Source organism: Micropterus dolomieu, linkage group LG17 (assembly GCF_021292245.1).
Source record: "Micropterus dolomieu isolate WLL.071019.BEF.003 ecotype Adirondacks linkage group LG17, ASM2129224v1, whole genome shotgun sequence".
NCBI classification, from domain to species: Eukaryota; Metazoa; Chordata; class Actinopteri; order Centrarchiformes; family Centrarchidae; genus Micropterus; species Micropterus dolomieu.
In genome coordinates, this window is record NC_060166.1 from 37204626 (window position 1) to 37217442 (window position 12817).

At 41.5% G+C, this 12817-nt stretch overlaps 1 protein-coding gene across 1 annotated transcript; it reads left to right on the forward strand.

Annotated features, from left to right (window-relative positions):
• Positions 1-2282: 2282 nt before the first annotated feature.
• On the forward strand, positions 2283-5551 carry LOC123986385 (olfactory receptor 49-like). The gene is made up of 2 exons (XM_046074614.1): positions 2283-3103; positions 5534-5551. The coding sequence occupies exons 1-2, from the start codon at positions 2324-2326 to the stop codon at positions 5549-5551; spliced, it is 798 nt and encodes a 265-aa protein (XP_045930570.1). The 5' UTR covers positions 2283-2323.
• Positions 5552-12817: the final 7266 nt, after the last annotated feature.

The window sequence follows — 12817 nt, forward strand, 5'->3', positions numbered from 1 at the left end:
ACTTTTTGATGGTCTTGATCTCATCTTGGACTTGTCCGCATTTATACTCGGTCTTGTCTCGGTCTCGGACATTGAAGACCAGTCAAGAATATCATAAAATTGCTTGTGCATTTTCTGATTTATTTGTTAACATTTAGGATGGAGATCATTAATTTTTATTGATACTGATACCCTTATTGAGACTACTTAACGATCCAATTCTTTATTAATACCACTATCGATACTTTACTATTATTTAGTGATGGTTATTTAGTAAGACCAGACGGGCATGAGGTAGGCTGCACGGTATGAGGAAAATATTCAATGTGCGATAATATATATTGAGATGACATATCACTTGCGATAAATAAAAATATATTAACTGCCTGGTTGTTTTTAAATTTTATATTTTAAATACAGCTAAATGTCGTGTGATTGCACAAGCTTTGTGGTGTGCTGCTCAAAATGTAAATTATTATCTAACCAGATGCAAAGATTCCTTGCAACAGGCTTTAAATAAAATTACTTTGACTTTGATATGATCCACTAGAAAACCAGCAGATGGCAGAAATTGTTTATCAAGTGCTGGGACACAAGGATGTTTTGTCAGAGTGTAGCCAAAGGAATTGTTTTGACACAACTGACAACATTAAAATTGATGGATGGTTGACTGATAAATCTCCATTGATTATCTAACTACCATCATATACACTGGACAAAATTATAAATGCAAAACTAGTTTTTGCCCGCATTCATCATGTTCTAAGATCTAAGACTTTCTCTATGTACACAAAAGGCCTATTTCTCTCAAATATTGTTCACAAATCTGTCAAAATCTGTGTTAGTGAGCACTTCTCCTTTGCCGAGATAATCCATCCACCTCACAGGTGTGGCATATCAAGATGCTGATCAGACGGGTATTGCACAGGTGTGCCTTAGGCTGGCCACAATAAAAGGCCACTGGAAATGTGAAGTTCCATCACACAGCACAATGCCACAGATGTCGCAAGTTTTGAGGGAGCGTGCAGTTGGCATGCTGACTGCAGGAATGTCCACCAGAGCTGTTGCCCGTGAATTGAATGTTCTTTGGAGACTGCTTATGGTAATAAGCAGTCTCCAAAGGTGTTTCAGAGAATTTGGCAGTACATCCAATTGGCCTCACAACCGCAGACCACGTGTAACCACACCAGCCCAGGACCTCCACATCCAGCATCTTCACCTCCAAGATCATCTGAGACCAGCCACCCGGACAGCTGCTGCAACAATCGGTTTGAAAGAATTTCTGCACAAATTGTCAGGAGCCGTCTCAGGGAAGCTCATCTGCATGCTCGTCGTCCTCATCGGGGTCATCGGCCTGACTACAACTTCACACAGCCATTGAAGAGGAGTGGACCAACACTCCACGGGCCACAATCAACAACCTGATCAACTCTATGCGAAGGAGTTTCACTGTGTGAGGCAAATGGTGGTCACACCAGATACTGACTGGTTTCTGGACCCCCCCAAGACAGTGAAACTGCACATTTTGGGGTGGCCTTTTATTGTGGCCAGCCTAAGGCCTTTTATTGTGGCCAGCCTAAGGCACCTGTGAGGTGGATGGATTATCTCAGCAAAGGAGAAGTGCTCACTAACACAGATTTTGACAGATTTGTGAACAATATTTGAGAAAAACAGGCCTTTTGTGTACAAAGAAAGTCTTTGAGAGTTGAACTTATCGATCTAAGAATGGGGGCAAAAACAAAAGAGTTTCCTTTATAATTTTATTCAGTATATGATCATATGTTAAGTTCAATTTCCCAGTAAATGCAAGACTAATTTTGGCCAAGGGGAAAAATGTAAATAGAGAAAATGTACTTTACTTTATTTTTAAGTTGTCTTACCAATATTTCAACCTCTTAAAAGTTAGTTTTTCCGTCACTTAGAAATCAGTATCAGTATTGTTGTTGAAGTACTCCTTTAGTAACCTTGACAATATTTTAAGTATTTGATAATGAGGTCAGCCTGCTTCTGTGGGCGTCTCCTGACTTGAAAGGTTTAAGAAGCAGAAATCAGAGTTTCAGTTCAGTTGGGAGAGACTCAGTCTGTCTGTGTGTTTAGTTTCTTATCTACACATTCTTTTGACTTAAATACGAGAATGGTGAGTGTAAGGTATTTGCTCATTGCTCCTGAAAATTAATTAATTTTAGTTTAGATTACTTCAATATTTGTGGAAATGTAATTTGATTTGTGTATTTGTTTTTTTGTTTTACGAGCCAAAAACAGCATCATGGTAAACTCAACTCAGATTTCATACTTCATATTCAATGCCTATTTTTACAGTGACAATTTAAAATGTTTATATTTCATGATTGTCATGTCTTTATATATGTTAATTGTTGGTGCCAATCTTCTGCTCATTGTGGTTATCTGTATGAACAGAAGCTTACATGAACCTATGTACCTTTTTCTGTGCAGCCTGTTTGTAAATGAGCTGTATGGTAGTACAGGGTTGTTTCCATTCCTTCTGCTTCAGATTCTCTCTGACATTCACACTGTTTCTGTTCCCTTTTGTTTCCTGCAGATTTTCTGTTTGTATACATATGCAGGTGTAGAATTTGCCAACTTAGCCATCATGTCTTATGACAGATATCTTGCTATCTGTTATCCTTTACAATATAACACACGTATGACATTTAAGAAGGTTGTCCTGCTTATTGGTGTATCATGGTTATGCCCATTTCTTATAAATGTTGTCACAGCATCTTTGCGAGTCCCTTTACAGCTGTGTGGGAACATCATTAACAAAGTGTTCTGTGACAACTACTCAGTTGTTAAACTGGCCTGCTCTGACACCACAGTCAATAACATTTATGGACTCATTTCTGCTTCTCTTTCTATCGTAGGTCCTGTATCTCTAATCCTTTACACTTACGTGAAGATTCTTAAAGTGTGTTTTTCTGGCTCTAAACAGACCAGACAAAAAGCTGTCAGTACCTGCACTCCTCACCTTGCTTCTCTCTTGAACTTTTCTTTTGGTTGTTTCTTTGAAGTATTACAGAGTAGGTTTAACATGAACAGTGTACCAAACATGTTGAGAATATTTTTATCATTATATTTCCTTACATGTCAGCCCCTTTTCAACCCTGTGATGTATGGAATGAATATGTCTAAAATCCGTATCATATGTAAAAGTCTGGTATTTGCTGAAATGTAGGATGTCTAAGATTTTGAAAGCTTGACTAGTGAGGGGGGAGCACAAATGTGAATAATCTTTGTGGTCAAGTTTAAATAATTAATAATATGAAGAAGGCGTGCTTATGATGCAGTGGATAAGACACATGCCTTTGGTGTGAGAGACCCGGGTTTGAATCCTCTGTCAGACACCTATGTGTCCCTGATCAAGACCCGTAGTTGCTCCAGAGGTGTGCGACCTCTGACATATAAAGCAATTGTAAGTCACTTTGGATAAAAGCGTCATCTAAATGAATGTAAGACAAATCTTCATGTCATTCTCAATACATAGTCAATTGTAATTTTTGGAGCAGTTAACCAAAGTAACTGATCATTTTTGTCATTTGTAAAATCTCACTTTAACCCAAACCAGCTGGAGAAACAATAAATATTTAATGCATGCATAATGTTTTTGTATTCTTTTTTAGGGGGGATTAGGAATTTGATTTCTGCTGGTGAACACTTGTTTTTGATACTGCCTGTGCTACAAAGTGGACATTTGAAGCAATCAAAGTGTGCACACTGTCACACATGGATTAAAGCCACTGGTACTGGTGTTTATTCTTGACAATTATGAATGCTTTAAAGCCACAGATAGTAATTTCACCATATACTGGGCGTCACTGGTGTACAAAGATCTTAACTACTTAACAACACACAAAATATGTATTTTAATTTTTAACAGATTTTAACTGAATATATTAATAATAATAATAATCTTTATTTATAGAGCACTTTTCAAAAACAAGTGACAAAGTGCTTTAACAAGTGCAAAGGCAATAAAACACATAAAAACAAATACATGATAAAAGCAAGAAAACACTTAAGAAACTAAAATACATGTTAAAAGTAAATATAAAATATATATAAAAATAAATAGAATAAAATCAAATCATAAATAGAATAAGATAAAACGCTCTCCTATAAAAGAATGTTTTAAGAAGGGACTCAAAAGAGTTCACTAACTCAGCCAATATTAAGAGATGCAAACAGTATTTGAAAATATAAAGAACGGAGATTTGGTTTTTAGTGATAATCCTTGTTTTATATGGAGGACAGAGTCTGCCACAATTGAAAATGAATACAGAAATCAAAAAATGGTCAATAAACAAAAAAATACATAAAAAATAACTGTAGGCATTTATTAAATTATACAATGAGACATAAATTGATATCACTTTTGATTTGCTTACCTTTTTAATTTATTTTCCTTTATAATTTTCAATTTTATTGATTAATTAGTCCTTTTTAAAATATATTTATGTATCCCTGGTGTAAAATCTAGGGATTAAAATAAGTTAGTTCCTAGTAAAAGCAGAATAAAATAATTCAATACAGAAATTAACCTAAAAAGAAATTTAGTTTAATAAGGAAAGAGAAATGCTTAGCTCAGAGAGTAAGATAATTTAGTCATAAATGTAAAAATGTAAATATTTGCTAAATAAACCGTTATGTGTGTCATTGAAATAAAACAGTAAGGTAAACTGAGGGGGGAAAATACAGATTGTTCCTTTATTTTCAGCTGTGATTGTTAATGTTGACATTATTTGATTGGTTGCTGTGGGTGTCAGTCAGTGTCACTTGTGATGACTGGCTGTAACTAAGAAAATGAGTTGGATTGGGTGGGAAAGAAAAAACGGAAGAGACGACGAAAAAAGAAGATGCGAGGGAGAGACACGAAGTAGGAGAGATAACCACGGAGCTGGAGAAAAGTAGAGAAACTTTCAAATATGCAGTTTGTTGAATGTTTAAATAATAGAGTGTTAGAGCACAAATTTAGTGCAAGTGGGGCTGGGCTAACTGGGCTAACTGGGCTAACGCCGGCGAGCCACTGGAGCGGAGGATGCCATTGCTGATCTTGGACTGTTTGGTGTTTTCGCACGAGGACCTAACAAGGACTTCGCCTCCGCTGCTGTTTGGATTCATCTTTTAATCACTTCCTGCACTGTTTCTTCTGGACGGACGCTGAACTGTGAGTTTGACCGTGTGTAATGTTACTATGTTGAGAGAGAGGAAAAAAGGATTTTGTCAGCCGCACTGCACTCGAGCTACACACAGGCCTGCAACATTTTTTTATTTCTGCGCGCAATTGAGAGAGTGTGTGTGTGTGTGTGTGTGTGCATGCTGGCCCGATGTGTGTTTGCCTTGTAACCGATGAAGTACATGAAAATATTTGGAGTTTGAAAAATAGTATTAGCCTATTAATGTTTTAAAGGGTAAAACAGGGTAAAAATAAGGAGTTTTGCTGAAGATATAAGACAAAAGGTGTTGCATTGCCTGCTTTTGCATCCTGGCGGAAACGGGAGGTAATGCTGTCCTGGTCTTTCTCCAGATTTTAAAGCAGCACTGCATGTGGGCTTAAATTGGTGTTGTCAACTGAGAACACTCTAGACAGGGCGTCAGGCTTGGTATTACAAGAACCGCGGCAAAATGACAGGGTGACATTAAATCTATCAAAGAATAGAGCACACCTGGCCTGCCTTGTTTGAGCTCCTGGAGCACGGCCTGGACACGGATCTTGGCTGTGTCCATTCTCCTCTCTCCCTGCGCAATAACAAAAACCAGAAAGGAAATATTAGTTACGTGAAAGTCACATTTCCCAGCTTTCACAAACAGTTGGTTTTCCAACAGGCGTTGCAGGACTTGGCACACATGCTGCTCATGCTCAGACAGGGACTTAGAGTAGATCAGGATGTCGTCTACACTGAAAGAAATGATTTTGTGGTATAGTAATATTTTTTAGGTTAACTGTCACAGTTTTCTAATTGTAAGTATCAGTGAGGGCGGCACAGTGGTGCAGTGGTTAGCGCTGTCGCTTCACAGCAAGAAGGTCCCGGGTTTAAATTATTCAAGTAAAACTATATATGTCATTCATGTAATAAATAAACTGTGTGGGAAGAGTAAGTTTTATTATGTATTTTCACATAATATTCAAAGGTTTCATAGTCATTGTACATAAACCAAGTACGTTTTAATAGTGTTGAGTATTTTGAATCTGTGCATGCGCCTTGTGATGCGCATACAGGATGCTTGCGCTTCGTTGTCCGCCAAAACACAAGAAGACGACGACGGCAGTCAGGTTTAAAGGAGGCAGTAGCAGCTAAATCATCTTTGAAGGTAAGTCAAAACAGATAAAACCGCTACCCCCGCTGCGCTGTCCACCAATTACTCTTTCACCCACACCAGGGTGGGACAGCGCTCTTAATTTCCAACAAATGGAAATATACACAGCTGCTACCCCCGAATCAATATGCCTCCTTTGCATACCATGCTGTCTTTGTGTCCGCTCCGGTAAAGGACTCTGTTATTGTCATATACCGTCCACCAGGACAAATGGGTAACTTCGTGGACGAGCTACTCACACTGCTGTCTTCAATACCAGAGCATGGCTGTCCCCTACTTGTCCTCGGTGACATGAACATCCACTTTGATAATTTGAACTCAGCTTCCTGTCTCTGATTCAGTCCATTGATCTAACACGGGTTCTGAGCCCCCCGACCCACAAAGCTGGCAAGGTGCTTGACCCTCAAAGCTTTTTCATTCAGTTCATGGTATGCCGACAGGAACAGCCCATTGTTCCAACACTGTTGGTCTCACACCGCCGCAACCTCCGTAGCCTGGCTCATACTCACTTTGCCTCAGTGGCAGCTTCCGCTCTACCTTCCCTCAACACATTTTCCTCACTTGAGGTTAATGATGCCACACAATCTCTGTGCTCTACACTAAGCTCGTGCCTGGATAGCCTGTGTCCTCTATCTACCAAGTCTGCTCGCCCAAACCAGTCCCACCCGTGGCTAACTGATACCATCCGTGGGCTCCGTACTGATCTCAGAGCCGCTGAAAGAAAATGGGCTACCAATTGCTCCTATCCTCCTTCTCAACAAGCATCAGTGCTGCCAAAACTGCGTTCTATAATGACAGAATAAGCAGTGCCACTGACTCAAGGAAATTATTTTCCACTTTTAAAGCGCTACTAAATCCTCCTCCACCTCCACCACCCACAAACTTGTCTGCTGATACCTTTGTTGCCTTCTTCACAGGCAAAGTGGCGGCTATAACTAGCCAATTCTCTGAAACACTCAAACTCAACCATTGTAGCAGTCCTACTACATCTGTTCCTCTGCCCTCCCAGGTCAGTGGTTCTTCACTCTCCTCGTTTACTCCTCTCACAGAGAGTGAAGTATCAGAACTCCTGACCCGTAGCCGTCCCACTACATGCCCACTGGACCCGATTCCTATGAATCTCCTCCAAGCCATATCTCCTACTGTGGCTACATGTGATAAATACTTCTCTGGCTTCAGGAACCTTTCCAACCACTTTCAAAAGGGCTCGGGTGACACCCTTGCTCAAAAAGCCCTCACTTGACCCAAGTCAAGTTCAGAACTATCGGCCAGTGTCTCTTCTACCATTTTTATCCAAAACTATCGAACAGGCAGTATTCAAACAGGTCTCAGAATTCCTCTCAGGGAATGACCTCCTAGATCCATATCAGTCTGGTTTTAAGAGTGCCAACTCTGAAACGGCTCTTTTGTCTGTAACAGAAGCCCTAAGGTCAGCTAAAGCTGCAACCCAATCCTCTGTTCTTATCCTGCTTGACCTGATCAGCTGCCTTTGACACAGTCAACCACAGGATGCTGCTATCCACTCTCTCAGCAACGGGTATCTCGAGTAAAGCACTCCTGTGGTTTGAATTCTACTTCACTGGGGCCGATCATTCGCTGTCACGGCTTCTCTTACCACTGCTATGCAGACGATACGCAACTCTACCTATCCTTCCCGCCAGACGACCCCACCGTCTTGGCGCGGATCACGGACTGTCTCTCGGACATATCTGCATGGATGAAGGCTTGCCACCTTCACTCAAACCTCTCTAAGACTGAACTCTTGGTCATTCCAGCCAAGCAATCTATCCATCATAACATCAAACTACAAATGGGCTCCTCTACCATCACTCCAACCAGGGTGGAAACTTGGGTGTCATGATTGATGACCAGCTGTCCTTTTCAGACCATGTTGCTGCTGTCTCTCAGTCATGCTGCTTTGCTCTATACAACATAAGGAAAATCAGGCCCTACATCACTCAGTATGCCACCCAGCTTCTGGTACAGGCCATGGTTATCTCTCGCATCGACTATTGCAATGCCCTCCTAGCAGGTCTTCCAGCTTGTGCGGTGAAACCCTTACAAATGGTTCAGAATGCAGCAGTGCGTCTGGTTTTTGATCAGCCCAAAAGGACTCATGTCACTATTAATCAGTGACCTCCACTGGCTCCCCATGGCCTCCAGAATCAGATTCAAGTCACTAATGCTTGCATACAGAGTGACTACTGGGTCTGCACCAATCTATCTAAACTCCATAATACAAACTTATGTTCCTTCTCGGCCGCTACGCTCCTGGCTAAGGTCCCGGCTGTTCTCATCTGTGACACGATGGTGGAACAAGCTACCTCTCTGACTTCAAGAAGCTCTTGAAAACTCATCTCTTCCGAGAACACTTCCTCTTTTAACACCTCTAACTCCTAACCTCTAACATGCACTTCCTGTGCTCTTCTTCTTCTATCCCCTTACAATCATCTTGTATTGATTGCACTTTTTTGTTCGGATTGCACTTTTTGCAAACTCTTACTTCCTTCCCTAGGTATTTACCCCATTGGTGTGAAATGAACTATGAGCTCTTACTAGTATTTATTGCTGCTCTTACTAGAATGTATTATCAGTTGTATCTGTATTTGATGTTCTGTTGATGATTAGATGTTGTTCCTCAAATGTAAGTCGCTTTGGATAAAAGCGTCTGCCAAATGAGCAAATGTAAATTTCATTCAGGGTTTTTCCAGCATATGTAACAGAGTTAAAATATAATATGACCCCACTTGCCATTATCACACATCACGTATCACTATAGCTTAATTTTACTATGTTCACTAAACGCAACGTACCTGTGGACTTGGGTCGTGCCGCCCAGGGGTACAGCAGTGCACAAGTTATGAGCTCCACCAACGTTTTTATTATTTATCTTAATTTTATACAAAACGAGTTTATGGTTTATTTTGTTTATGAAAGTATAGCTCCCGAACAGTCGAGCACGTTCTTTTAAAGCAAAGTTGACGGTGGTTTTCTTTATTTATTAATATAATGAATGAACCCTGAAGAACCCTGTTATTTATACATAGCCTAAGGGTGCGGTCTTTTTTATCCACAAAGAGATGATGATGATTATACCTGCTGCCAGAGTCCTGTATATACTTGTCTATTGTTTTGTGCTCTGGGCAGGAAAGATTGTACAACCTGCTGATGGGGAGTGGAGCTCGGGTTGCATGCACTACCTGTGTGCAAGATGAACCGCCACTCCAAATCTTCTATCCCTTTGGTGATCAGATCCTTAAACTCCCTGTAGAGCCCTTTATGGGGTTTCAAATGTGCACATACTGGCTGCTTGTATGTTGTAAAAGTTGTGTGTTACGTAAGCTACTGTTACAAATGGCTCCCAAAAGTGGGCAGCCAAAGCCAGAGAAGTGGAGGCTTGTGGGCAGGAGGTGGGGCTAATGCAGGGGTTGCTGGATTTAAATGAGTGGAGCGATCTGATTGGTAAGAACCTGTACTTGATTAAGCAGTAGTTGGCTGTTGTCGGACTATGTTTTAAACTGCTGGTTAGAATTCCTTAATTTGCTACAGCTTTATGAAGCTGAGAGATCTCAGGGAAGCCACTGGGGCAGTGTTTGTCAGAGTCTGCAGAGTCCACGTTACTGGCCAGATCGTTAGGCTCAGTAGGTTTTAAACTCGAATGCAGAGCTCAGACTCAGAGACAAGAGCTGGGTGGAGCGAAACCAGGTTTATTTGGCAGAAAACTCAAATGTGCAAGGCAGAGTTCATGGAGTGGATCCAGGTTAGAATTTGGCATGTTCCAGTAATCCACATGGGAAGGTTGTCCAAAGGTCTGTGGGATGATCCACTGACCATGGCGTGCGTGGGCAGCAGTGGAGCAGTAGCAGAAGTCAGACCAGGTGAGGAAAGGTCTTGTCAAAACTGTCTTGAATGTGACTGACTAGGAACGTGAGTCTACGATCTGGTGCTGAGTGGAGGCAGGACCCGGTATATGAGGCTGAGCATGGGGAGACTGAAGGTTGGTAACCAGCTCCTGCACACCTGAAAGATGGCCGCCCACCCTGAGCCATGGTTCTGCTCGAAGTTTCTGCCTCTTAAAAGAAAGTTTTTCCTTGCCTCTGTCGCCTAGTTTCTGCTCTTGGTGGGAGTTGTTGGGTTTCTACGTACAGTCTAGACCTGCTCTTTTATGAAAAACGCTATGAGATAGCTGTTGTTGTGATTTGGCGCTATATAAATAAAACTGAATTGAATTGAACTGACTCCACTCCTGCAATGAAGCACACAGGGGAAGGGGTGAATGGAGAGAGAGAGAGAGGGACATACGTAGAATTGCCTCCATCCCTCACTGTACACACTGCTAACTCAAAAGCATTTGGAGTTTAGCAGTCAACACCAGCTAACAACTAAACCCGACATTAAACAACAACAAAGTTTTCTGAACAAGTTATGTTGTTTGAATCATATGTCGATCACACTTTGGTTACACGAGGACCAGATGGCTCGTAGCAATGGCCGTGGTACTCCACAGTACCCCTACAAGATTCCCCAGGGGACATAGTTGTAAGCCTTCTCCAAGTCCATAAAGCACATGTTGACTGGATGGACAAACTCCCATGATCTCCCCAACAGCCGTGCAAGAGTAAAGAGCTGGTTCTTAGCCAGGCCGGAATCTGTATTGCTCCTCCTAAACCTGCGGTTTGCAGCACTCTTGAATAAACTTTCCCAGCGAGGCTGTACACTATGATATCTCAATAATTGGAGCACTCCCTCCGGTTCACGAAAATGGAAACCACCACCCAGCCTGTCACTTCACAAATACTGTCGCCTGACCTCCACGTGAGATTGTAGAGCCGTGTCAGCCAAGACAGCCAAATGATGTCCAAAGCCTTTAGCGTCTTAGGGAAAATCTCACCCATAACCGGCATCTTGCAAGAGAAGAGCTTCTTGATTGCCTCTGTGGCTAACCCCAAGTCGTCAGACTCTGCCTCCTCCACTGAGGACATGTTTATCAGGTTCAGGAGCTCGTCAAAGTGTTTTTTCCAGTGCTCGACAATATCCTCAATCCGGGTCAGCAGTTCTCCGCACCGGCTAAGCAAAGTCACTATCTGCAGTTAGTCCATAAAAAACAATCCTCTTAAACTCAAACAAAGTGCTGTTAAGTCTAGGAGTGATGATTATCCTCAAACTTGCCTGCTCCATATCCAGGAATTTGGTTCTAGGGCCAGTGTTGTGTGTAGAGCTGCGCCAAACAACTGTTGCTCAACGTCCTCCACTAGTTCAGGCTACTTTTCTACCAAAGAGAAGACCAACAACGAGGTTATTTTTTAACTCAGACTATTTGGAAGTCCTCCAGCTGCTGACCTTAAAAACAACCCAGCTTTTTAGGGAGATGGGAACAGGTAAACCCTTTCACTTTGACAATCAAGGAGAAGAAGATGTACTTTATTAATCCCGCAAGGGGAAATTCAATGTTTTCACTCTTTTATTATTGTTAGTACACAATGTGTGGCTGCCAGAAATGAATTCTGATGGATAAATGATAACACAAAATGGACGCACATATGATTGATCAATCTCTTTTGACTGGTATATAAACCTCTGAGGAAGAAGGGCTGATGCCCACAGCTAGACAGTGGCTGGAGGGGAAGTCCAAAGCCTAAAATCTAACTACCATAAAACATATGATCATCTACTAAATATAATATACCTTTCTTTTTTATTAAAGCCCCCCTCCAGCCAGTTTTAGCTGCCATTTTTGGTGAACGTTCTTTCTCAAACAGAGAATGGGGGTGTGGTTAATAATCGGACGTAATACATTACCATGACAACCAAAAACTGACCGGCTAGAGTGTCTGATAAGGATATGCTGTGTTAACATCACTACACTGTAAAGTTTAGTAACGTTACACTTTACTGTCTGGCAGGAGTAGCTATTATTTACCCATAATAGAAACTAATGTGCGCGTATCAGCTGTCATCAATCATACAGTTGATGGTTCTGTCACGCACTTGTTACGACCCCCTGTTGGTCTAGGGGTGTTGGGGCCATAAACATATAGGCACAACTGGTAGATCTTAACAAGGTAACGTTTATTGGTAACAGAAGAGATGTAGACAGGTAACAAAAAAACAAAAGGAGGGTGGACGAGGGTGCTGCGAAAATAACAAACCAAGTTAAAATAAAAAGGTCCTCAAAAGGAGGCCTGTACCTATCTATCGTTTTAAACAGGGTTGATTCTTACTACAAAAGAACACAAGGAGCACAGCACCCACTCCACCTGGTGAAAACTAACACAATAGTAAACAGAACAATAAGTGAATTTCTCCACTGCACCCAAATGTGGAGCTAACATACAAAGGTATGCAAATGTTTACCTAAACACAATGTACAGCTAATAGGCAAGGAAGGTGGATAGTTCCACTAAACACAAAGTACAACAGAGAGGCTATGCAGTCAATACCAGCGGCACACAAGTCAACAGGCGGTGACAAGCTGCCTGGAGCAACAGGTGGACTCTCCTTATGA